Here is a 27,456-nt window from a genome sequence, read left to right on the forward strand (position 1 = left end):
TTATTATTTATACAGCACCCTTTATTGGATAATTTAAAAATGTAAGATACCAGTTTCATTGAGTAGGCAAACTGCATTCATTTGTTGATATGGAGGTGCCATAAATCCTCTGTTTGTATCACTGGGATACAACTACATGATAGAGACTGTTGGCAACAAGCAAGTAAAACAGTTACAAGTTCTAAAGAAAAAGGAATAAACCAAGGGGATAAAAACATACTAAATGGATGAAGAATTGGTCTATACTCAGAGCCAAGCCAAAACTTGGCAGCTTTATAAACTAGCTAACACAGAAATAAATGAAAGTCCAAACAATAGGAACAAACCTGGAACAAATAAAATCATGAACTCAGAAATGTTATCAATTGATTGCAAAGACAAAAATGCCTGTTGAATTAATTGTATCCCTGTAGTTTATTCTACTGCAAACTTGGCTTCTGGGAAGATTCTGTATCTCAAAACGCCACATGAAGTATATTTGTCGAACTGCACAAATGGAAATAAATATTTCTCACTTGAAATAGTAAGACACAAATTTGTCTCTATGTTATTAGCTGGTTTTCCTCTGAATCATCGTGAACTTCTAGTCAGACAGCAAAGTTAAAATAAATTATTTCATCATGCTGCAGAATATTTCTTAACTGTGTAATTCTTTCCTTTGCAGAATGCAGGTACCAAGCAGATCGTGGCTCCATGTGTCACTATTTCCCCAGTGACTCTCAGCTTCTGCAGAATTTATGTTTCGACTAAAAGAATGTAATTATTTTTACAGATTAAAAAAATCTGTATGGGTATACTGATTCCACACAGTCCTCCTCAACGCCAAAAAAAATATACTCTGCGTCCAAAGCAAAACGTAGCCTATATCAATGAGGTCATCTCTGAAGCCTAATTATGAGATAATAGTTGCAACTTCTAATTTCAGGCTTAATCAGTTTTGTGACATCCAGCCTCATAGCACAGAACCAGTGTGAATGCAATAGGAAAGACTTTTGCCATTTGAACATCGTCACTCCCTTGGCATGCACTTGGCCGCCATCTGGGCTTGCCCAGCATCAGTACAGCCATCCCCAGGCACATTCAGGATGGGAAAGGGCACATGCCAGACCACCTCTCCCCTCATGGCTGCAGCCCTGAGAGACCTCCCTGTGGTCATCGAACCCAGAGGTCTCTCAAGTGCCACATTAGCCAATGTCTTGAGTTTGCCAACCTGAGGTAGAATCCTGCCCAAGATAACTTGTAGTGCTCACATTAGTGACTGAGCAGGACAAGTTAGTCAGATAGCTAAAATTAAGAATATATCCCTTCTTTATTTAAACCCTTCCAATTTAAATGTTTTCTCCTGAGAAACAAATGAGCTAACAAGTGTTAGACCGTGGTGTTGCGTCACTGCCAGACTGTCATCCCCCATGGCAAGGATGGATCTGACTGGCTTTAATCTCATCATCCATCTCTCAGTGCATGAAGGCCAACTGCAGGTTTGAGGCCCAGCAAACAACAAGCCAAGTTTGATATATCAGCCAATTAGTAGCATTGGTATTTATGCAGGAATGAAGCTGAAAGTGCAAATAAGGCCAGTGACTAAGCCTTTCCAGCAATTACATTTAATAAGATACTGCATGTTATTTACAGAAAAGATAGATCACACAACTTCTACATGTAAATGCACAGAGTGTGAAGACAAAAGCTGCAATCTCATAACATGCTAAACAAAATAAATAAACCAGAATTATTTTGGCACAATAACTATTACATAAATAAATATTTTAGAACAAAATGAATTGACATTTATTTACAGTCTATTGAAAGTGCAAACAATTGGCTGAAAATTAAGATATTTGTAAATGCGTAAGACCGGAAAATATGTTAACAATTAATCCTAGCTGAAGTTTAAGGTTTTAATGTCCAGGAAAAAAATATCTTGAAATCCATTTGTGCATATTGTGCTCTTTTTGAACCAGTCTTTTGCTACCTGTAATGCTATGGATTTTGATGACCTTACTTTTTAACTGAATTTTGCAAAAACCTGATTGGTAATTTAAAAAGAAGGAAGTAAAATGTAAACACTGATTAATCTATTTATCATTCAAAATATTTTCAGTCCTGTCAGTTTTCTGAAATGGCCACACTGCTTGTAGTAGTAGACAGTATGATTAAGATTAGAAATTTTTCTTAGTATTTGTTGTATTTAAAATGGAAATATTTTCAAGTTTTCTCTGAATGGAACTATACCTTGAACCGCTCTTGAATCTACGTTATTTCATCCATCTTCTATTGAGGTCAACAGTAGCTGAGCAAGCTAAACTGATGATCAGTTTTGGTCCTGACCTGAAGCATAAATCATAAAATACAGATTCTTAATTAGGGAGAAGAACCCACTACCTACCATAGAACTGTTATAAGTTTTTGTGCATTTCCCACTAACTATTCTATTTTATCTTTTGCCTTTTTTTAATCCTTATGAGAGATCACTTACTACACTTCAAGATGAATTAACAGTTCACAATATGGCCACCCATACACCTACAGTGCATGAATTCTTCCTCAGCCAAAGTTCTCCAGCAGGCTGGTACATTGTGCGTTGCCTAAGACCTTAGAGTATGGTTTTGCTTATTTTTGTAGTGGCAGTGCAGTAGCAGAGAAAGTGAAGTTCTTAACAAGTGACCTTGAGAGGATAAAAGATCATTTCTTATCCTGGCTTCCAGTGTTTATGCTCGGCGCGGTTCCAGTCGGTGAGACATCTGTGATAAAGTTCTCTGGTTGTCAATCACATTTAATTGCCGCACGTAGCTCCGAACATCCTGATGGTTTTTATTAGTTAGGGCTGCATCAGGATCTGGTGAAAGAGAAATGATGTAGGATTGATACACGTAAATGGACAAATGCCTGAACAAAATGCAAAACTCCTTACAAGCTGTCACAGGAAAGACTAGATGCTGTTGAGTTAAAAAGGAAATATTTAGAAATTGCTCTCTTTGAAACCTTTCCTCCATATTTGACAGTCTTTCTGGTTACTACCCCGACAAATTAACTTTTCTCTTGGACATCCTTGGCTACATTTACTAAAATTGATGGCCCTTGGTTATAGTTTTACACATCACCTTATCAGTCATTAGCTATAAATTATACATCTAACATGTACAATTTAAAGCTGCTCATTTGCTTTTGAACCAGAAACTTTCACAGATTCAAAATTATGTAATTGATTTAAGCCTCTTTTCATGCAATATTCTCATTTCTAGCTCATTATTAAGTATTTGTAATAATGTAGTGCATAGTGGCTGCTCTATTCAAGCCTCAGAATTTACTACCTGTTTACATTACTTAACCACATTATACCTACTCAAGCAGCAGTTATGGAATACTACTGAGTTAAATATTTTGTTGTATCATGTATAATGAAAGTGTGCTTCCATTTCTAAATATGTTGAGGTCTCACCCATGCTTAATACATCAAAATTAAAGACATAAAGCCAGAAAAACCTGGATTGGTGAGGAAAAAAAAATCTTAATTTCCACAGTTCTACAGAAATTTCTACAGATCTTCTACAGTTAAGCTTTGATTCATATGGAAAGAAACTATTTCTATAAAAATATAGTTTTATATTATTTATTCTGTTGTTTGAGAAAGAGGAAGAGTGCTGTGAGTCAAAATGGATGAAGTGCTGAGGAAATGGCCATGTGGGTGAGAATGACAGTGCACCTCAATGGGATGAGACCCACAGAGAAGCCTGTTTGACCATACAGCTCTGTCATCTCGCATGGCCTTAAGTAAGTTCTGGTAATTACACTGACAAACAGGTTTTAAATTCACCGCCTTATGCAGTTATGTCATTTATAAAGGTCATGTCTCCAGACTGGTTTCATATTAAAACAGCATTTATCCAAGCAACTATCTGTGTGCTGCTGCCTGCTAGACTTATTTCAACCACTTCTGAATCCAGTGGCTAATTTCAACTGGCTCCAATCTGACAGATGGGTAGAGACCTCACAGATATTTAGCTCTTTCACATGCATGGAAAAGAAATAGGGGGGAAAAGAAATAGGGGAGAAGGAGTTTATGAGAGCTTCCTGAAGAGTATTTCACCCTGTGAAACTTTACAGGATCCAAACATGGAAGAATCACTGGAAATCAGGCTCTTCAGTTCTGGTACACACAGAATTAGCTGTAATTAGTGTAGCTACTGATGAGAATGCCGACGGTACAGATGTTGTAATACACTTACTGAAAGATTGGCTTCGGCAGAATTTCACTGTCCTGACAGTGTTGGCAATCATGCGCTGGAAGGAAAAGATGGGATGCAATCAGAGAACAAGCACTGTATTTCATCATCATTTAAACTAAGCACCTAACTGTGCCTGAGTGTGAAGACACATGCCAATAAAAGCAGTCATATGAATGAAAATATAATTTTAATGCTCCTACTTTAATATATAGGAGTGTGATTTGCATTTACACAGGCTTTAAATAAGCATGAGTATAATTTACATGTGCTCAGGAACTCTTTCCCTTGCTTGAATGCTGTAAAAGGCCCTAACTAAGAATGAAAATCAGCCCCTTCAATGTGCATTTCTTTGATAACATCTTACCATATTAAAAAGTGAAGAGAATACCATGAAGTATATACATGTTAATTTAAAGACCATCAGCTCCTAACAGCAAGGCCATTTCTAGAATACATTCAGCAATTAAAGAGCTTTCCTCCTTTATACAAACTTGAGTTTAAAATGCAGTCCTTCTGGAAGATGACAGTATAAATGAGCACATGAGGGTGATTCCACTGGCAGAATGCTCGGTTCACAGGTGAGAAGGCCATTGTCAGTACTGTGGCCTGCAGCCAAATTTCATAAATAGATCTGTTACACAGTGTTACTTTGCACAAGTGTCTCTTACTCCACTCCAAAAGTGGATTCACTTTTGGTGGACCCTTCTACTGACAATTCACCAAAACAAAGCAGAAGTCACTTCAGTCCTTCTTGGCTGTGCCTTCTCTTCAGCAAAAAAAGACATAATTTCATTCAATTCCATTTCAATCAATACACTTGCTGTGATAAATCAGATGTTATTTTACAATAGTTTTTAAGAAAATAAATTAAGGTAAGTTGTAAAGCAAAACATTAGTTCTGGACTGTAGAATTTTAACTGGTTTCTCTGATTAGCACCACAGAAATAATATACCCACCAGTATGGGGCAGAATTAGTTGTTCTATATAATGTCAAATCAACTGAAGCTTCAGCAGTTAGCTAAATAGTTTGATTCAATCCATGTTATAAGGATGACATTCGTTTCAGTTTCTTTTGCTTAGGTTAAGAAAAAGTAGAAGAGGGAAATGCTATTCCCTATCAGATTCTAATGTCTGTGTTCCAACACAGCTACATCTTCCAACACAGCACACTCTCACCAGGATGCTTGCTACATTATGGAAATTTTGTGTGAGATTAACAAACTAGTTAGTCATAAACTCTCACAAAATGGAATTATATCTCTCTTACTAGTGAACAATAAAGCCTGGGGCATATGCTTCTCTAAATTAATTATAATCTTAAATAAAATCACAATTATAATCTTATATGAAAATGTTACAGATCAAGTAAGTTTTTGAAATCTGTCATTCCAGAAGTGGGAAGCAAAAGCACCCATGTAAGACATTCCTTACACACACACTGCATAATCTCAGACATTTTAATGTACTGCCAAGCATACAAAAATGGGTTGGTTGGTCAGCGTAAGAAACACTATTGATATATCACATACTAAGTTTTTGTGGATTACAACTTGTATTATCAAATGAAACTGATCTAAAATATGTTAATTCAAAAACACACTTTCCCAACAGATCTATAGAATCTGGATTTGGATCTGCTTATGTTGCTCCTAAAGTCCTATGTATCTACATGTCCAATTCAAGTAAGAGTAACTTTTATCCTACGATAATTTTCATACCTCTTCAAGCCATTATTACTATGTAGATTTTCTAAGGCATTTACCTTGCAAACATTCTCACAGGTGCTTAGCATTAAGCATGTGAATAAACTCCACTGACTTCAGTGGAACCTCTAAATACTCAAGATAACTGGGCTGAGACAGAACACACTGCTTGTAACAGTGTCAGTTTTTCAGTCTAACCCAATCAAACGCAAATTAAAACCTCCATCTGAACATTTTTGTCTACATGTTTCTAGTTTTCTTGCATCAAAGGAAGACAATCTAACTTATCTACGAGATTCAGAAAGGGAAATTTCACTTTTGTTTTATAACCTGTTTTTCTGTGCACTTCATACCTTACAAAGAGGAACTATTAGAAGCTTAGATATTACGAGACAGTAGAACAGCTCTTGGGAAAAAAGCAATGTGAAAAGGGAAAAGAACCCCTCAAAATGAAGCCAAATGAAGGAAGCCAGGCAGTTCAGCCTTTAACCAAAGTCAGACAAGTCCATTGCCACCTCTGTTTTCCTTGCCTAGAAGAGCCCACATAATGGCAAATTTGAAAATAGTAAAAACTTTTTAAAAAAACCTTCACTACACACCCATAATTTTTCTTTCAATACAGTACAGCATTACAGTATTTATTCTGAATGTTCTGCTTTTTTTGAGAACAAATTCCCCACAAGAGAAAAAAAGAGTAAAATAAATAATTGCTCCTTACAGTTTTTCTTCAAATAGAGGATTACCTCTAGTCAATGCCTGCAAAGATTAACCTCAGTTTACTCACAGTGCTAAGCAAGGCCACTATCAAAAAGTCATACAAACCTAAATTTGGATCTTTCTGAAATAGAACCAACTGCATAATGTAACAAGTAATGGCTACTACCAGAATGCTGTGTATACACAGCAATACCCTTTCAAGTCTTACAGTCTGGAATTGTGGCAGCAGGCCAGCACATTATCTTCTAATCCATTCCAAACCCAGGTTGCTAAATATTATAAATATTCATATATGCCATTGAAAACTACTAAGGGCTTTAGTCACACACTTTTTGCATAATCTTTATGTTCCAAAAATTAAAGAATGTTTGCCTTTCTGGTTTTTTTTTTTTGCATAAGGATAAGAGTCTGAATTCCCTTTTGTTCCTCTCCACAAAACCTGAAAACAAATATGCACAAATTCTCTAATCCTATTTTTGCACCTGAAGGGTGAAGAGGCTTGACAAAAAGAAGCATCAGTGGTCAGCACCATGGCACTATCTTCTGCTGTCATGTCAGGTCAGCACTTCCAGAGCTTTTCCTGACTTCTGCTCCTTCTACAGGTGTTATTCCTGAGATAATGCTGGGTAATGTCATATGGAGAAGGTGCCATAGAAAGTAATCTTTGTTCAGGCTCTCTGATGATTTGAGAAACAGCGCTGATAAAGTTCCCAAATTGCATCTTCCCTTTGTCTATGAATACTAAATTCTGTACTGGCAGTCAGAGTGCCATTATACAGCTGAGGTTTCAAAAAAGGAAATCAGTAAGTGGTCAAGGGTATGAAATATTGACTGTCCCTAAGAACAGTCATGCTCAGTACTTTCCTCACTTCCCTCTCTCTTCTTTCCCTACCAAGACCTAATTCTAGGAAAGCACCTGTACATTTTTTCTAAATATGTATCTATAAAAGCAGTGTCACTCAAATGGTGAATATTGCCATGTGCTGCAGGTTGTAGGTTATCCTCTATCTGTTAAATCATACAGAGTTTGCAGGAACTATTACCTCTGGTGCTATTTGGGTGCCTTCACCTGAGAAGATGGTCATTCTAGATCACAAACTAAAGTTTGCAGCCTACTGCTATCTTTGTATCTTTCATGTACTTGCAGCTCTTAAAATGTTCCCCATCTGCCAAACTAAAACTACAGTATTTAAAAAGCTTTACAGGTTTTGCTCCTCTGTAACAAATATGTTTTCAGTTATTACACAGAGGAGTCTTCTAAAGGCACATTTACAACATGTTCTGTTAACTCACCAGGGAGAACTCACCAGGCAGTTTGGTGTCATGGTATATATGCCAAACTAAAACGTACATCTGAGCAACATCATGGTGGAAACAGCTTGCAACCTCTCCCCATCAGCTTCTTGCAGTGAGATAACTAAAAGACTTTCAATACTTCTCTAAAACCATGTCTTGTTTGCTATTGAAGGCAAAGCCTTTGACTAGAAACTTACACTACAAAGGCCAGTAATTTAGCAATTTGTCTACTTATTGACAAATGTATAAATAACACTTTCCAGGCCAGATTTTAAGGGTTCATGCAATGACATGAGTACAGAGCACAAATACAGTGCAGATACAAAGACTAAGAGCATACTTATTTCTGACATGTTCAGTACTGTTTACCCACATCTTGTACAAACCAAGTCGGTCTGTTTACAAACTTCACTCTTTAGTCATAGCTGTGGCTTTGCCACACGTGGTTACTAATCTCTTCCCTGGTTAGGTGTCCCTGTCCTCCCACTACGCACAGCCTCCTCCAGATAAGGCATCTGTGGGGATCAGGAGATGGAAGAAAGCAGGCAGTCACAAAGGCAGCAGCAGGTAAAGCTCAACAATGCTCTGCAGAGTGATGTCTCCATACTACTGCCAATACCACAGTTCTGTCATTTCACCACTGAAAAGATCAATATACAGGAAAGAGTAGCAGGAAAAAATCGACTCAGTCTTTTTCCTTGTGAGCTTGAGTTGCTAAAATAGACTAGGCTAATGTGGTTCAACACCATCTGTCTGTTTTTCCCTTATTCTCTAGATAATTTTGTTCAATTTGAAAAAAGAACCCAGAGTTTTCAAACACAAGAAAGCTCCTACCAATTTTCTGTGAAAACAGATGGCTGTGGACAAGAGAAAGATTGTGTAAGTGCCCTCCTGTCTCCTTCAGGAAAAAAGCTGTAGTGCAAGTTCCTATGTTATGACAAAAGCCTATTCACACAGAATTCCCCAGCCATGAAGAAACAACACATGCCCCAGCCACGAGGAGAGATCTGAGCAGAACTCAAGCAGCCATGAAACACAAATGTTTAGGAAACCAGGCCTTGCTGTTTCTGGCGCTCAGGGAACTCCTGGCTCAGACACTGCCTGACAGCTCCTGCATGTTTTAAGATGCATCATTTAATATAAATAATAACAGAAGCATCAAAAAACAGAAAAGATTTAAAGGAAGCTGTTTCAGCTGAAGAAATGCCACTAGATCAAACTTCTACTTCTGGCTGCCAGTTACAGGAATAAAGTTGTCAGCAGCACATCAGCTGTCGGGATCAGAGCTCTGTGGTGAGAATGCAGACGCGATGCCAGAGGCTGTTCTCAGTTTCATCACTGTGCTTACATGAGAGTCGGAGGGACCCACCTCCTCAAGTGGCAAGTGGCACCACCAGTGGCAACTAGCCAGATATTTTTTACTCATAAACTTCAGCAAGTATAAAAGGAAACAATCTTCCAAAGAACCAAGATGCTTCAGAAACATCAGTAAGAGTGGCTCTCAGCAATACTCTAAGGAATCTCTTATCTGCTGCATGATGTTCTGCTTATGACAGAACACCACGCAGCAGAACAAACAGACAGAAATAACAAATGGCAGGACATGATTCCCGTGAGAAAAAATCTGGTTTCTACTTTTCTCCTGAAAAATGGCAGAGTAACATCACAAAAACACCTTGGTCTTATACTTACGTAAAGGAGAGGAGAATTAATGTGAGAGTTATCTGGCTGAGTGGTCTTGTCTTCGCAGTTTAATATCTGGCAATTATGTGTGGATATGACAGTTGTAAGCCTAACACAAGTAGGCGGCAGTGACTGAGGTTTAACAGTAGGCTTTTCTTCTTTGCTTGACCTGATGACATATGCAAAAAGCTAAAAACTGCCAGGTCCACAGTAGGATTTGAGTGAATTATGTGGGTGGAATTTGAATACAGGTTGCTCTGAACAGCTATGGGTTGAGAGAGGCAGTAAAAGCACCATAGAAGCATGCAGAAGAGCTAGTGAAGAACAATAAAAATTCAAAATATATACTTGTATTAAGGCCTGGAGAAAAAGCAGAGTGAGCTTTTAGGTAGAGTTCCAACCAAAGAAAGGCTTAGAATAATAAAAAAGGAGAATGTTTCCCTTTCTGGTGAGTTGAGGAACATGAGACGTAATAATACTGATTCCTAAAAAATATGCAGCATCAAAAATACTAGAACTGATTTTCACATTCCTCTCCTAAAGAAAATTATCAAAACTCAGATTATTGGTACTACATTCTTGCAGTTTTGGGTGCTACTAGTAAACTCTTGTTCTAGGGTAACATTTTTTTGAAGATAAGACAATGAGCAGACTAGGGCAGAGGGCAGACCTGCAGCAACTTAGATATAGATCAGCTCAAGCTGCTATAAAATTTACTCTTGGCCTTGAGAGTGCCAAAATGTGGTATAGAGTGGTGCAGAGCTATTTTAAAAGACAGACCCGTGTTGAACTTCTGTCTATGGGAAGTGCTTACAGGAGAGCTCCTCCCGCCTGTAATGGCTTTTACACAAAATCAGGCATAAAGAGCCTGAAGTATAGAGCTCTGAGGCCAGTGGATGTACTGGCTCTTCTGGCTCAGGAGGTGTAAACAGGCCAAGTGAGGTGGAGATGTTGGAGCCAGCCACAGAACCAATGCAGCTGCCATCCTTTCTGCTTTGGAGGTGTTCCAAGCAAGTCTGAGATCCCTTTGTGCTCCCTCAAGTATTTACTATCTATACTATTATATCTATATCTAATTAGAAGAGGCAGTCCTAAAAAAAAGTCCTCTTCTGCAGGTAGAAGGGTCAAGGCCTTTGGAAGGAGATGGCAACACAGTCTGCATATGCAATTACAAAATGCCATTATTGCAAAGTGAGGTCAGGCCCTTACTCAGGCATTAGCACTGCCATTTACTTACAAAATGTCTCATCTTAGCAAAGGACAGAGGCTGTCCTGAAGCTACAGATTAAAATCTAAGAGAATTCCCTCAGAGTGATGACCACTTTTCTGTGAAGATTTTTAAAGAGCTGAAAGTCATCCCTTTTTCCCCTCTGCAGTTATCAGTGCTCAGAGGGTCAGACAAACGCCTCCACAGTGCAGTGGAAATAACTGGAGTTATGTAACTCCAGTGGAATGAAGTGGTTCCGATTACTGTACTACTAAGAACAAGCATATATAGGTGCCAGAGGAAATATACTCTAGCGTGGCTGCTGAATGGCTGAGAGGAAACAGCCTCAAGTTGTGCCAGGGGAGGTTTAGACTGGATGTAAGAAAAAATTTCTTCACTTTAAGGGTGCTCAGGCATTGGAATAGGTTGCCCAGAAAAGTGGTGGAATCACCACCCCTGGAAGTATTCACAGAGTGTGTAGATGTGGCACTCAGGGACAAGGTTTACTGGGGAACCCAATGGTGCTGGGCTAACTGTTGGACACAAGGATCTTGGAAGTCTTTTCTAGCCTTAGTGGTTCTGTGATTCTACTATTTATTGCCAGAGCAGTAAGTCAGGTTTGGTCTTGCTATGCAGATGCCATAGCTGGATTTGGCTAACACAGGTTCTCAGATACAGGTATCATTAACCACATTAATGAGGAACATGGCCTTAGTAAGCAAGAAAATGTCTTCTCACTGCTGAGAAATTCAAGTTTCAGTTGAGACTTCTGTAATGGAACGTTGCCTGCCTGCAGTTTTTGACAATGGCGTTTGAAATAATAACAGCTTAGTGCAGGACTCATATCAAATTTGAGCATACTCTAGCCTTTTATCATTGATTCTCCTTTCCAGTATGAAAGCAATCAAGCCACAGACACCTCTATTCATTTTTCAAAGGAAAGAAGAAAATAAGATGTTGTGCAAGTTCTTTTCAATGCTTCTTTCATTCTCCAAGGGGCAATGCAGGACTATGCCAGCCTGAGGCAGTTCAGGCCTGTTGGAAGGAACAGCAGTTAAAATCACAAGTTGGTCCCAAACTGGCTGTTAAAAAGTGTCTCTAACAGTTCTGCTTCCTGTCCCTGATGCTCCCTCTCCTAGGAAACATTTTGGCTGTGCATGGTTTAGTGGGCAGTTTATTCTCCACCTCTGTGAGGCTTTCCAGAAAATCACAGGCCCCAGGCTCTGTGTACAATACAGGCTATTTTTGCCAGGTCCTGGTCCTGCCTTCATTTTCTCTAGCCCTGGAAGTCACTGTTGAGAAGTTCAGTCTTGAAGAGCAGAACAGGGAGGTCTTTTTAAGTCTTCTTTCAAATATGCAATACATACCATTTTTTCGAAGTTTACCAGATTGTCAGTGAATGTCTTGTTTCCCTCATGAGTAAACGTCATGTCTGTATAGAAATAAAAGACACATAAAAGCCCATTTCTGAATCATGGCAATACAAAACAGCATAATGTTTTATCTTACAAAATTGCAGCAGCTGTAAATGTAAAACATTTAGGTTTTAATTTGCAGCATTTCTGAGACTAATAAAATTGAGGTATGATATTCAGATGTACAAAAGCAGTTTTTCTTGCCTCTGTGTCGTGCTTTTCATAATGGGAAAAGATCATACCTCACACTGAGATTGATTTTTGCTTTTTCTTGCTGCTAGTCTTACCCTTCAGATATTTGACAAATAGCTTTCAAGTTAATAATTCTGGTAACATCCAAGCTTACCTTTTATAAGCAGCGGCATGAAAGGAATTATTGGAGGGTCCAATTTAGCTACAGTTAGTCTGTAGGCCCTATGGTTTCTTGATGGATCCTTACAAAAAAAGAGAAATCAAATAATTACTAATATGTATTATTATATGTATCAAGACACTATATGCATTCATTTAGATGTCATGGCATTTATTAAAAATATAATTTTTTTCCTGTGACTTTAGAAGTGTATCTACAAATTCAGACACCTTTTATCATTCTCCTGGACTGGTTACATGATGAGAATGCAGCCACTAAACACAAAACATTTTTCATGCCAAATAGCAAGGTTAGATATGATTATAAAAACATTCTTCATGAAAGAAACTACACATTTCTTCCTCCCTTCTTACAGCTGCAGATCCAGTTTTGCATATATCATAGCACTATAATGTAATGTATTGCCTGGAAAAATCCAGATTGAAAAATAAAATTTCCCATATGTACTATTGGAAAACATGTGATAAAGCTTTTCTGAGTTCCCATATTAACTTTGAGTGGTACATAAGTTCTCTCAGAGTAGGTTCCTAAGAGTATAATTTATTAGTCATACATACTTGTTTTAGCAGCTCTAAAATGGGATCATAAACTTCTTAAAGTCAAACAAGGACATATAAAATGTTCTGAATCAAGGAATTCAAATCAGAGACAGAATTATCTCAGATTGTGCATAGAGTAAGGGATCTATTGCTATTCACCATTAAGCTTTCAAACTCTGCATAGATCTTCTTGAACTTGCTTGGGAGTTTCTGTTAATAAAAACAAAAATAGCAAACCTTAATTAAATCTGAACAGTGCAGTAATTTTACTGTAAATACTAGTTCCTTCTACAACGCCCTAAGTCAGGAAAGTGCTCTTTTTTTGCCAGATATTTCTAACAATGTGCTAATCTAAAATACAACATGTTTCCTAGCAACCAGATTAAAAATAGAGACGGGACCAGCCACGAAACCTGGATCCTGATTTAAACCCTGACTTGAATTTAGTCCTTTGGGATGTTTAGATTCAGATTTTTGTGTGGCTCACATAGCAATCACTGAATTCAGAATGTAAGGGGAAATTCATGTGAATGCTTTCAGGACATTCCTGATCATAGCCTATGTGAAAATATAATTTACACACAGCTTGCGTAGGGGCAAATAAGCTTAATTATTCATACCTATGATGAACTGCCCTTGCAAACATTCACACCCTTGCTTGGGTATTTCCAGGAGGTTTTTTGCTCATGCTGATGCATCTATTGGTAGAATTCTTGACACACTTAGCAGCAAAGCTGCTTTATCACTTTCTGGGGTACAAATTAATGAATATTTTTTTCAGTCCACAATATCTACACAAATAAATAATGGTCAGTTGATCATGCAATGATAGAGATGAGATGGGCTTTACTAAATACTTCCTATCCCCCTTATGCACAGATTAAATAACTTTACTATAAAGACTATAAGATATGTTATAAATTGGTCTCAGAGATCACTGTAATTTATGCACAATCAGAATATGTCAGTTATTTTTAGTAAGAAATTTCTCTGTATTTGCTGAATTTTTCAGACTACTATTAGCAGTGGATAACATTAAAAATTAATAGAGACTTTATAGTGCAGAAATAATTTTTTGCAGTACTTTCTACATTTGGAGTGTGTACCCTAGCAAGCTATTTACACTGTGCCACAGCAAGGGCCTAATTTTTAATGATGTGTGTCAACAACTGTGTGCCTAGTTTGCATATGCATGCGGATTAGGTATTTGTGAAGTAAGTGGTATAATTGGACATTTGCACCTGCAAATATCTAATTTCTGCATGCAACTAATGTAAATGCATGATAATACAGAAAAAAATCAGGTCTTGGTTGTTTGTCTTTAACTATTTTCTGTATATATCTGGCTAAAAATCAAATTGCAGAAATTCTCTTGATAACCTAACTGCTCTACAGAACCCGAGTGTGATAACATTTCCTTGATCTCAAATGAATCCTTCACATGTACAAATGATCTGTGCGCCTCCCAGCTCAGGTGCTGATTGCTAAATGTAGTATATACATTCAATTCCTTCTTCTCTAGTCCTGTACTGTTCTCAGCTCTCCCAACTCCTCTCAGTAGCCACAAATAAAGGGTCAGAGAATTTCAGTAAACTGAAAATCTTTGCTTGTAGCACTGATTGTATAAGATACACGTACTTTTGAAAATGGGACCGGTGTACACTCAGACATGTTAGTCTCACCTCCTGTTTTAAAGCACATTTTTAAATGTGTTCAAATTTTGCTCTCAGTTGCATCAATAACCTCAGTCATGCTAATTATTTTGAATTTCTAATGAACAAAATACATGCACATTTAAATCTGTACTGTTTTTGATAACCATTATGTTCTCAGGTGTTACACTGTGCTGGACATTGCACCTTCTTTATACACTCATTTACAGAACAGTAAAGCCACAGAGAAAGGTGGAAGAATGAAAACCAAACTGATAGTAAGTATGGAAATGCATGTCAGAGAGAAAACCAGAACTGGTTAGGAGGTTAGGACAAACCCACATTTTAACAGGGCAACAAAGTCCCTGTGGAGATCAGAAAATAATATGCATAAACAGAGGATAAATTTAAGAGAATTATCAGTAGAGCGATCTCAGTGAACCACCAGTAAAGTAATGGCACACAGAGGATGGGCTGATCAAAGAGGTTAGCTGACTAGTTTGCTCATCCTATTGGGCAGTTTAGCTCAGCAACAGGAGCCACTGTTGTCACTCTTGTTAACTCCTGTGAATATTCAGCACATCCATGGGTGTAGTATACTGCCTTACTAATAAATACTGCTAGCCTTAGCTAAGGCTTATGATCAGGAACTGAATTACTAGATCTAGCTTTATCAATAATAAAGGCCCAACTCATGTTTTTGCTAACTAAAAGCACAAGTCCCCATCAAGCTTCCTGGAATAGGATTTTAGCAAAGACTTACCTCCCACGTTAATGAGAGACGACTCACAGCAACATTACTCAGTCCCATAATAATAGCGAAAAAGGAATTCAAATTTTTGTATTCCTTACAGCTGAAACACAAAGGGCCAGGTTTTAAGTTGTATAGATCAGTCGGAGCAGTACTTTTGACAACTTTAAGAGAGCTGAACCCAGGCATCTAGCTTAGAAGTGACTGAATTTAGGCAGTCCTGCCCAGCACGCCTGCAGATACCTCTTCACCAATGTGTTAGCACTTCACCACACTCTGGAGGCTTCTTTCCCTTCCCTCTTAAAATGACCTCCCTTCTTCTACTTCACTGGGTACCAGCTTCTGCAAGGACTTCTAGCCTCTGAAGCAATTCCCCACCCAGAAACACAGTCCTGAAACTGGGCTCAATTCAGTCCCGAGGGATACCAGAAACTGTGTAAACAACTGTTTATAACCTCATTTGCTGCAGAACTTGCTGACAGCTTTTGAACAGCTAATGAATGCTGAAGCTCTCCTCAGGCAATCTTCACTGCAGTTTACAGGGCCACTGAGTATTTTAAAGGGAAAACAGCAGCTGTCTGGAGATGCCCCATGCCGGAGACCTCTCCTACAGTACAGGATTTCTATTACTTATAGATTCTGGGACTTCTAGTATGTTTCAGGAAAGAACTGCCATTTGTTACCAGCATCACTAAAGAGGTCCTGGGCAAATGGAGCTCCAGGTCACTCTCCATCTCTCATGCAAAGGAGGATTTTGCTATCAGTCAGGAAAAACTGGAACATGTAATTGAGTACTATGGAGGATCCAACACACCATATGAAGGAGGAGATACAATCTGATGGGCATAGTCAAGGCAACTGCTCAGCTGGGTCTGCATCAGTGGCTCAGTGCCTCAATAGGAAGGGAAGAGACAAAGAAAAGCCTATCAAAAGAAACCTCCCAAAACTGTGTCTCACTGGGTTTTTGCAAATAATCCCTTATTTTTCTCAACTTATGTGCCAACATCCAATTTCAGCGCCTCAGTCTCTGTTTCTGTTTCTTCAGCAGTGAGTGGCTTTCCTTAGGGGTTGGTAATGAGACTGCTGGGGTTTAACATTTCTGTCAGTGTCATGGATAGTGGCATCGAGTGCACCCTCAGCAGGTCTGCTGATGATACCAAGCTGTGTGGTGCAGATGACATCCTGGAGAGAAGGGGTGCCGTCCAGAGGGACTTTGACAGGCTTGAGACGTGGGCCTGGGTGAACCTCATGAAATTCAGCAAGGCCAAGTGCAAGGTCCTGCACCTGAGTCAGGGCAATCCCAAGCACAAGCACAGGCTGGGTGAAGAATGGATTGAGAGCAGCCCTGGGGAGAAGTACTTGGGGATGCTGGTGGACAAAAATCTTATGTGAGCTGATAATATGTGCTGGCAGCCCCAAAAGCCAACTGTGTCCTGGGCTGCATCAAAAGCATCATGGTCAGCAGGTCAAGGGAGGTGACTCCCCTTCTGTTCTTCTGAGATCCCACTGTGTCCAGCTCTGCATAGGTTCCAACATACAAAGGACATGGATCTGCTGAAGTGAATGTAAAGGAGGGCCACAAAGATGATCAGAGACCTGAAGCACCTCTGCTATGAAGACAGGGTGAGAGAGCTGGCATTGTTCAGGCTGGAGAAAGCTCCAAGGGAGACCTTAGAGCACCTTCCAGTACCTAAAGGGGCCTACAAGAAAGCTGGGGAGGAACTTATGACAAGGGCATGGAGGGACAGGACAAGAGGCAATGGCTTTAAACTGAAAGAGGATAGGTTATGATTTTAGGAAGAAATTCTTTACTGTGAGGGTGGTGAGGCACTGGAACTACTTGCCCAGAGAAGTTGTGGATGCCCCATTCCTGAAAGGGATCAAGACCAGGTTGGATGGGGCTTTAAGCAACCCAGTCTAGTGGAAGGTGTCCCTGCCCCTGGCAAGGGGTTTGGAATTTGATGATCTTTACAGTCCCTTCCAACCCAAACTATTCTATGATTCTGTGATTTACCAAGAAAACTCTAACAAGATTCAATCTATGATTCTCATAGTTTTTAATTCATCATTGAAGCCCTTGGCTCCTCTGAGGTATCCCTAGGTTCAGACAAAATTAGTACAATAATCTCATCCTACTATCTGACTCCATAATTGCCGCATCATCCTATTCTCCATCATCCACACCATTCTGTTCTTTCTGTACCTCCATTTTACCAGACCTGGATGCAGTGAGTGGGTAAGTCCTTTAGATCTTGGCCTCACTTGTGTCTGCACTATGTGAACACTGAGCATGTGAATAAATCATCTCTCCCATATGCTGGTCTCTTTGCTGGGAGATTGCTGCCCTCTCAGATCTTCTGGCAGAGTTCCTCATACAAATTCTCCCACATCAGATTAGCAACAGTGAGCAAGGGTAGAAAGGATAAACTGAAATGCTAAAGCTACACCAACTTAATCTACTGGTCCAGGTCAGGAAGTGCCTCATTAGTGGAACTGAGGGGAGATAAAGATGAAAAGCAGACAGGATAGGCTGTCAGTGATAACCTCTTCCCTAGGCATAAGTAAATCCATAAGGGGTATCTGTCCACAGCCCACGACAGGATTAAATTAGGAATAAATTAGGGCAGGGTAAAATAATTAGTAACACACAGCACTAGAACTCAAACAAAGTAGGCAGCTGTTCTACCCGATGTTCTACCCCAGATATTCTGTAAATTCTACAGGGGCTAAAATAAATAGCTCAGTTTCAGACAAAGGACCCCTGTAAGGCACTAGAAACAGTGCTACAAGGCTCTACTGCATATAAACTGCATGTAAATGTCAAGAAGTGGATCCTCTAAAGCACCACAATGTACCACCTCAGAGCAGAGGTCCCTCTGCCTCACAGAACGGACTGTACCAGAAAAATCTTCCTGTTAGGATGAATAGCAAACACACACATACAGAGTCTGGTCTCCAAAACAAACATGTATGTGGTTAAAATCTCTTGGTACTTACACAAGCATATTCATCTTTGCATTTTCTCTATAAACACACATTTCTGAAATTTCTCACAGGCTCCTTGGGCTTATAACATATGCGCATGTACGGAAAGAATGATTTTCAAAAACTGAATTAATGTGTCTGAGTACATTGATACACAAGAAGGCTTCTAAATAGCTTGTGGATATATCTGCAAAGAGGAAATATACACAAACTGCATTTGCAGATATCCATAAAAGCATGTTCAAGCACATCTCAGAAGGCCTTTCTTATACAATTAATATGGGAAGAACTCACTGTTGGAAATATAGTTCACTTCTCCCCTTTGATTGAAAGTTTGTTCCTACAATAGTTGGAGAAAAGAGATGAACCTGGTAACCTCTACATCCTTTTCCAGCAGATGCTAAAGCGACACTGGCTCCTGGAACTGAAAGCACATGTGCACAGCACTTGGAGCCAGCACTTGGCCTTGCGCTTCCTGCACAGGCTGGGAGCACACATCAAGGGTGCATGGGGTGGCAGACAGAATGATGTGCCTTCTGCAATGATACCTGCACCTCAAGCCACAGAACTGAAAAAAACTCCTCAGTAGCAGTTATCTTTGAAAATGAGTACGTGCAAGGCATCTCGTTACCACCAGTCATGCCTAAGATTAATAGTGCAGCACTGAGCTGTTCTCCCTGAACACTTTTCTAATGAGTCTAGTACTTCTAGGTAGGGTAAAGTTCTCATTAGGCCTCAAGGATCTTCACAGGCAAAACTTCCTCAAAGATATTGCTTCAAGGTCTGGGCTTTTTCTCCCCTCTAACTTCGGTGCACTTTGTGTTTGTTTTAGTGCATGTGTAGCAGCTGTTACCATGGCAGCACTGCACAGAGGGCAGCAGCCTGGCAAAACTTCCCAGCGCCTTTCCAGCAGCTGGAATTAAACCTGCCCCCTTGGTTTGTACAGAAGAGAATCTTGTGCTTTGGATTTCTCTGCTTTTAGGAGACAAAGAGGACGCAGCAGAGCAGGCCGCTTTTAGCTATTTATTTTTAGCATTGTAGTGATACCAGAAACATGGAAGTAAACAGGAGGTTGTCAGGCTGTTGTAAATAGCACAAGATTAAACCCATGACTCCACAGAACTCGCAGGCTAGGGCAGTTTATTAGGGAGATATTTAACTGTAATTTTTAGGATACCTGATTTCAAGTGTTTATAGAAATTACTATTGTATCTTAAAGACCACATTTCAAGATTTTCCCATTTCATGCCTGAGATTAGGAAAGACCCCGACGTCCGTGTGGGTGCCACTGCCCTCTCCTGGGCACAGGCTGCCAGGCCGGCAGCTGCTTCCCTCTGCTGTGCTGGGCAGTGACATAATGGAATATGCGGTGCTGTATTTTTAGAAACTTAAAGAGGTAAATTCTGTCCTCTGTTCTAAATATAAAACTGATCCTGCATGCCCGTCACCAGATTTTTAAAATCTTCAGCTTTGACCAACCGTAATCCAACCGCAGGGCCCAGAGCAGCTCCCAGAAGGAAGCTGGTACTTGCAGAGCAGGGTGTCCTGGAGGAAGGAGCCACACTGATCCCCAATTTTGATGTGAACACAGACTTCAGCTATGTGCAATTACAAACTGAGAGGAGGGCAGCATCACAGAAGCAGCAGTAATCTCTTTCTCCACACAACTTCATTTAATGATGCAAAAAAGTTGAAAGCTTGGTTTAACTGCAAGTAACATCTCTGTTGGTAGAACTGCCTAAAGGCTTCTAGTTACAATGCCCAGAGCTGTATAAAAACACTCTAAACCTCAGCAAACTGTTTTTCAGACAGCAATGAATGCAATAAATACACCATGAGCTGGAAAGGGAGGGAGAGTGTAACAATGATAAAAATCTGTACCTATGCAGGGCATGGACATACCCCTGCTCCCTCTGAAACCAGTCACTGCCCTGCTCTTGACTTTCGGGAGTCAAGGCTGACATCTCTGGCATGGAAGTTCCAAACAGTTTAAATTTGGATATGAATAAAGGAAGACAAAAAGAATGCCTGCTATCCAACCTCAGACCCAGCAGTTAGTAACAAAAGAGGATATTCATATTTTGCATTTTAAAACAAAAGTATTAGGAAAAAAATCACAGAATCACAGAATTTTTAGGGTTGGAGGGGACCTCTGGACATCATCCAGTCCTACTCCTCTGCCAAGGCAGGGCCACCTGGACCAGGGGACACAGGAATGTGTCCAGGTGGGTTTTGAATATCTCTATGGACAGGGAGACTCCATGAGCTCCCTGGGCAGCCTGTTCCAGTGCTCTGCCACCCTCAACACAAAGTTATTCCTTATGCTGAGGTGCAAGTCTTTGTGTTTTAGTTTAAAGCCCTTGCTCCTCATCCTGCCTGGGCACTACTGAAAAGGGAGTGGAACTATTCTCTTGGCATCACCCTTCAACATATTTGAATGTACAGATGAGATCTCTTCTCAGTGTACTTTTCTCTAGACTAAACCGGCCCTGCTCTTGCAGGCTCTCCTTCTGTGAGAAATGCTCCAGACCCCACATCATCTGTGTGGCCTCCACTGGACCCTCTCCAGTAGCTCCTTGTCTCTCTTGTGCTGAGGAGCCCAGAACTGGGCACATTGTTCCAGATGTGGCGTCACCAGGACTGAACAGAGGGAGAGGAACACCTCTCTTGACCTGCTGGCCACACTCTTCCCAATGCATCCAGGATCTCACTGGCTCTCCTGGTCCCAGGGCCCAGTGCCAGCTCCTGGTCACCTTGTCGTCTACCAACAGTCCCAGTCCCTCTCTGCAGAGCTGCTCCTTAGTAGGTGAGCCCCCAGCCTGTGCTGCTACTTGGGGTTACTCTTCCTCAGGTGCAGGACCCTAGACTTCGTGTCATCAGCAAACTTGCTGCAAATCCCAAAGAGAATGAAAGTAAAATGAGTGTCACCATCTCTGTGCTACCTCTCTTTACCCTCCCCTCTTGGTTTTCCCACTTGGGGCAATTCTGAGAGTGGTGGTCCTGAACAGCACAAGAAATGTTTCTGTTCTCAGGAAAATTAGGCTCAATTTTGTTAATATTTACTAATTCATGTACTAATATTTGCTAATGTATGGAAGGGTAAATGAAGGATTCTCCTAATGAACTGAAATACATTTTCTCACAAAATTGATGTGTAAACATGGCCCTAAGAGATCACAGATCAAGGAGAATGGAGAGTGGCACAGCAAAGAAGAATGTATATTAACAAGGTTCTATACAGCCCTATAAGAAAATGGACAGAATTACCAAATACAGGATGTTTTAACCTCTACTCTGTGTGGCTGTCTGAAAAGAGAAAATAAAAACACATTGACTATACCAAGCCTCACTTCCAGCTCCCATATGACTGTATACTCACTGGGCTGCTATCTTAATGTATTTCTTTAACAGTTGAACACGCTTGCTGAGTTGAGAGCAAAGACAAATCTCGGTGACCACCCAGAACTGAATTTCATTGAATCTTCTTAAAAACAAGTCCAGATTTGCCGTGGTCTTTTTAAAATTGTGCCTTCCAAAAGTGTGATAGATCAATTCCAGCTAGGAAAGAGAAAACAGTTTGGAATTTTTTTTAAGTTGTGATTCTTGGATAGAGGAAAGAGGCTAAGAATGATAAGGCAAGTATCTAGCCTGAAACTTGCTCTGCAGTTTACATTTCTACCTGCATAGATGAGAAGGATTCAGGTTACAAATCCAATATAAAACAGCTGAGGCATAGTAAAAGTGTAACTACAGATTATATATAAACAGCTTAATACCTTAAAACAAACAAAAGTAATTCAACAAGCAGCACATTCTCAGAAGAAGTCTAACATTATTTTTCTATTTTGCCTATAAAGTTAATAATGTCTTACACTTTCCAAACTTGTAGGTGGCCTTATTGTAGAATTTTTGAAAATCAAACTTAGAGAAGGTTTTGGAAATAATGCAAAAAACCCACAATGTACAATTAAATGCTTTCTAATGGATTCTAACCTGTGGAATAGATAGATCCTCATACCTCATGCACACAGTTGAAGAGCTCCCAGTCATAAATTGTCATCTGATGTGCTAAGTCTTTGGAACTCATCAGTTCAAATGTTCCTACTGTACCAGTAGATGGTCCTTCTTGTTCTGGCAATGGTGCCTACAAACAGGAAAATATTATAAAAATATTTTTTGACATGCTAAATCATATGGTTGCTGCTTTCATTCCATTATGTTCCTAACATTTTTTTTTTCAGTGCGACTACTTCTCTAATTGTATTTCTAATAGTAAAACTGAAATTTGCAGTAAAACTGAAATTTGCTTTTAACCACAGGCAGGTATTAGGAAATGAGAAGCCCTGTGCAAAATCAATATCCAGTATGCACAGGAGAGTCAGGAAAATTCTGAAAGCTCTTCAGAGACACTGTAAAGAAATAAACCAAACTGTTCTCAGTGTGTTATCTTAAACATAGTTTTAAAAATTGAATCTATAATAGACGTGCTAACAAAAGCATAGGTCTTTCCAAAAAAAAGTTCTATGTTTCCTTTTTCACATACACAAAGAACTAGGCCACCAAGGATAAGCCAAATATTTCCTGATTCTAATGATGAGAATTATACATCTAGCATGCTTCAGAAATCTGCAGTGATTGCAAGATCTTCTGATCACTTATAAAATAAACCTCATACTTTCTCTTTGACAGCACACAAATTTGATGCACAATTTGTGATTGCAAATTCCTGGCAAGGCAGATTAAAATTATATGAACACAGTCTTAAGAGAAAGAATCAAGCACAAAACATTTCTGAAAGGCACTTCCACGTCACCCAATAAATGAGATGTGATCTATGACTTAGCACACAGGTGAAGTATTAAAGAGAGATTTAAAACATGGCTTGAGATCAAGTCAGGTTTGAAGTAGTCTGTTGTACATATATGAGGGTGAAGTGTTTGAACCAGTGTTGCTGCAGTAGTGCCAATGAACCCCTCGCAAAGCGGAGGGTGAAACTCCCTGAACGCACGGGACACTGGTTCTGCTCCCAGGAGAGGGCGGCAGAGCTCACACACGACTTTCCCAACTCCTCACGCCTTTGTTAACACCTGATGATGGAGCACCCGATTGTCAACAGGCTCCTTGCTCAGCACAAGCTCAGTGCAGCCTGCCAGGTTAACAGACCATATTTAGACTCTGCAATATAAGAAATGAGCCTACTAAATGAATCCAATTTTATATAAAGGTAATATATTAGCAACACAAATAAGTCTGATTGGATTATTACATCAAATCACTTTCTCAGTAACACATAGTGTGCAGGAGCCTTTACTGCTGTATGAATTCTTGCTTTGTACTCTAGGGAAAGCTTTCCTTTCAATTATCATCATCATGCAAACTAACTAAAAATTACTTAACTAAATCACGAATCACCTTACAAGCTTCATCTATAATTTCAAAAAAACAGTAGGAAAGTATTCTCTAAAAAAATCCAGGGCAGCCATTAATATTACAAGTAACTGCAGATTGCTTTGAATTGGGATTTGAACAAACACAAAATTCCTTTCATTTATGACAACATATGAAATAAAAGTACAGCAGCTTTGTGTAGAAATTCTAACTTGTGGAAATCTGTGGAAAGAGAATTGCCTACAGATTGAAAGATGTCATTTTTCCCCCATTTGGAGATGAACACAACATAGCTGTTACCATAACAAACACATATTTTCCAAGGCTAGGAAAGAAGCACTTAGATGCAAACTTACAGCATACTTGAAAATTCATCTACCCAGAACAATTTTCACATGGGAATTGCCAAATGTAATGTGGATAAATGTTCATGAACATGAAGCAGCCAGAAACTGGAATGCAAAAAGATTAAACTGGGAGGCAGCTAAGGTTGTAACATTTTTTGATTTGTTTATTCCCCTTCGAAAAAATGCAGCTGATGAGAGGTTGTAATTTGCTATGCAGTGCTGAGAACCATTTTTAAGTGCTGAATGTACTTCCCTAATTCTTACTGAATTCAGTCTAGTTGATGAAAAGTAGCACATTGCAGCCCTGGATCTTCGAGCTCCCTGCAGCACTCTGAGTACTTGATGCGTGGTAAATAGCACAGGGAACAGGCATGGAAAGCCAAGACAATTTGCTGCCAAAGCTATGTGTACTCAGACAATGTAGAGCCATATATAAGTATCCAGCACAGTTGTACTGATGCAACACCCCTGCTTTACAGTGGCATGCCCCATGAGGGTATCTACTTGGCAGGATTAATTAACCTTAAGGGAACACCAGAATTTAATAAGCTGAACAAGAAGTATCTCTGCATGGAACTACATATGCTGGATGTGCATTCCCTGGTTGCTAAATTGAAAGCAGCAGCAAAGCATAGATTTTACCATATCCATAAAAGAAATCAGGCATACATACTAAGTGGCTTGTTAAAAGCATACAGGAGGCTGAAACAAGGCTAGGAGTAATAGAGTTCATGCTGACATGACTTGTCAATGACATTTGTTTTTAATGAAATAAAAGGAACAAAAAGTACAGTCAAATCAAACTCTATAAAAGCAGACCCCATGGAGATCGCTAGAATGACTGTATAAACTGTAAGTACTTATGAGCAATTCTACCTAAGAAAAAAACAGACTTTCTACCAGGAGTATTTTCTGTGGTTCTACTTGGAATTATCTTAGATTTTGACACAGTATTTTGTGGGAATGAAAAATTAAAAACATAAAAAGGAATTTACTGCTGGAATCAAATCTCTGGAATGTTTTAATTATTAACAATGATCTTAGAAAATGTATCTCTATGACTTTCAGGAGGTAATTCTGTAATGAAGAATTTCTCCATGTCTTGGTGAAAATACTCAGTTCTTCCTACATGCTCAGCGTGACAGTGAGAGTACTGGGATCAAGTTCTGTTATGTGGATCAGATGGATGGATTTCTGGTCTGCTTTAGGGAATTACAACATTAGCTTGATTTATTTTCAGGGCTCATCCTACTGCAGTGTGGCAAGCCCTTTGTTGCCAATGTTTCCACTAGTTTTTATCTAAACTGTGGATAATGCAAAAAGGGCCAGGTGTTCAAATAAACCAAAGCCCTGATGTTCCTGAGCACTGCACACATACATACCAATGAATCAAACTGATCCCGTGGGCAAGCAAACAGCCGGCCATTAACGCTGAGAGTGGTGAACACTGAAACGTCATGAGGTTTGAGCACAACTTTTTCTGTAAAAATGAAACAAATTTATTACACAGAGAGAGAATTTACACTAGGATTGATCCACCAGCTGCACAGGTCACCCTTCTGGGAACAAATTTTGCCCAGTAACCCAATGTTCAGGATACAGAATAGAAAACAGCAAGATCCTCTTTACTGAAGAAATGCGATAAGGTCAGCCCAAACCAGTCTCCTACAGACCCAGAATCCCAGTGCCAAACTGTACAGATAGGTGAAGAAGTCTGTGCTGCTATCACTAGAAACTACCTGCAAAAATTTAGCCTAATTAGGGAGTCAATTCAATCACCGGTGGGCTGTAAGCATTTGGAGAGCTGTTCTTAATAGAAATTGCTCTGGAGGGCAGTAACTGCTCAAGGAGCTGATGGAAATGCATTGCATTTCTAAAAGAGCATCACATCACAGGTAAAGAGAAGATAATGAAATAACTTACAAAACAGTCTCTTCCAGCATATGTTGGTGGTCAGCAAATCTGACAAAAAATTGCTTCAACTGCAAAAAGTAAAGCTGCCTGGTGTCAGATCTCAGGAAGTGAGCCATTTTTGGCAGGCACCACTATTTTCAAAAATGCCTTTCAACACAGCTCTCATTACCTCTGTGTGTCTCCACAGTCCTACTCAACCAAAGCACTTGAGCAACACCAATTCTCCAGGAGAATTCACCCTTCAGTTACTCTCACATTTCCACAGCCTAGAGGGGTCCCTGATCTCTGACCCTCTGCAAACAGTAGGTCAGTGTGCTTGGCACTAAGTTGCTCTGTAGTGGTTTGCAGACAGAGCAGCCAGAATGGTAGTGACCACTGCCACAATATTTGTACTGCAGTGTTTTCTGACACTGCTGATTCCTGAGTCTAGCATGAATTCATCCACACTCACATTCTATTTCTCTTGTTAAAAAATTCTTACAAGTCTAACAGTGAAGGAAAATCAGGGTAGCTGTGCCCTGCAACATGCAGATACACAAGCTTCTCCATTGGTCCTGTATCCCACGTGAGCTGCAGTCTGTGCCTGCAGTACAGGAAGGACTTCCCTCTCAATTAGGACTTGTGTGACAGCTAAACATGCACACGGGTATAAAACCTTGACTGAACTAATCTTTCAATCCCTTCAAAAATTCTGCTTCACCCTAACTGAGGAGTGTTTAAGATGATGTAAGTACAGTACCTCCTCCTGAACTCATCTTTACTATGATGAGGCCTTCTCCAGAGCCCAGCTTGTCTGCTACTGCACTGATCACTTCCTTCACAGAAGAAGACACTGGCACACGGATAGTGGTGTAGGTTTGGTCTATGCAGTACACCTTAAACAGAACTAAAGAAAAAAAAACATTGCACAGTTTATTCCACGTGTAAAAACCATAGATGTATCATACAAATTATTGCCACTTCAGAAACCACTCCTCACAAACGAGACAAAGAAACAATACATAATACATAGCTCCCCATTCCTCAGATGCTCTACAATTTCTAGTACAGAAATCTCTGATTTCCCAGAGTTTTGCATTTTGGATTTTCATTGTCCAGTGAGCTGCCTGTCCTATGAATGAGAAAGATGCAGCCATATGAAATGAGCAGTCACTGCCTGTCAGGACAGACACAAGAGGCAGTATTTCCTTGGCAGCAGGAACTGCTTCCCTCTTTGTAGGCCTAGAAACACCTCTATGGACAACAGAAGCTGCATGACT

At 39.7% G+C, this 27,456-nt stretch overlaps 1 protein-coding gene across 3 annotated transcripts in view; it reads right to left on the bottom strand.

Moving 5' to 3' along the window:
* Positions 1-27,456, bottom strand: part of RAPGEF4 (Rap guanine nucleotide exchange factor 4) — a 150,387-nt gene continuing 122,931 nt past the window's right edge. For all 3 annotated transcript variants that reach the window (XM_033064174.2, XM_033064173.1, XM_033064175.2), the window contains 10 exons: positions 26,937-27,083; positions 25,666-25,763; positions 22,567-22,692; positions 21,928-22,106; positions 15,576-15,666; positions 13,320-13,370; positions 12,595-12,682; positions 12,201-12,265; positions 4,227-4,281; positions 1-2,836 (listed from right to left, as the gene is read on the bottom strand). In XM_033064174.2, coding sequence (XP_032920065.1) covers positions 2,709-2,836; positions 4,227-4,281; positions 12,201-12,265; positions 12,595-12,682; positions 13,320-13,370; positions 15,576-15,666; positions 21,928-22,106; positions 22,567-22,692; positions 25,666-25,763; positions 26,937-27,083 — 1,028 coding nt within the window. In that variant the 3' untranslated portion in view covers positions 1-2,708. The remainder of the gene's footprint in view (positions 2,837-4,226; positions 4,282-12,200; positions 12,266-12,594; positions 12,683-13,319; positions 13,371-15,575; positions 15,667-21,927; positions 22,107-22,566; positions 22,693-25,665; positions 25,764-26,936; positions 27,084-27,456) is intronic.

Source organism: Catharus ustulatus, chromosome 7 (genome assembly GCF_009819885.2).
Source record: "Catharus ustulatus isolate bCatUst1 chromosome 7, bCatUst1.pri.v2, whole genome shotgun sequence".
NCBI classification, from domain to species: domain Eukaryota; kingdom Metazoa; phylum Chordata; class Aves; order Passeriformes; family Turdidae; genus Catharus; species Catharus ustulatus.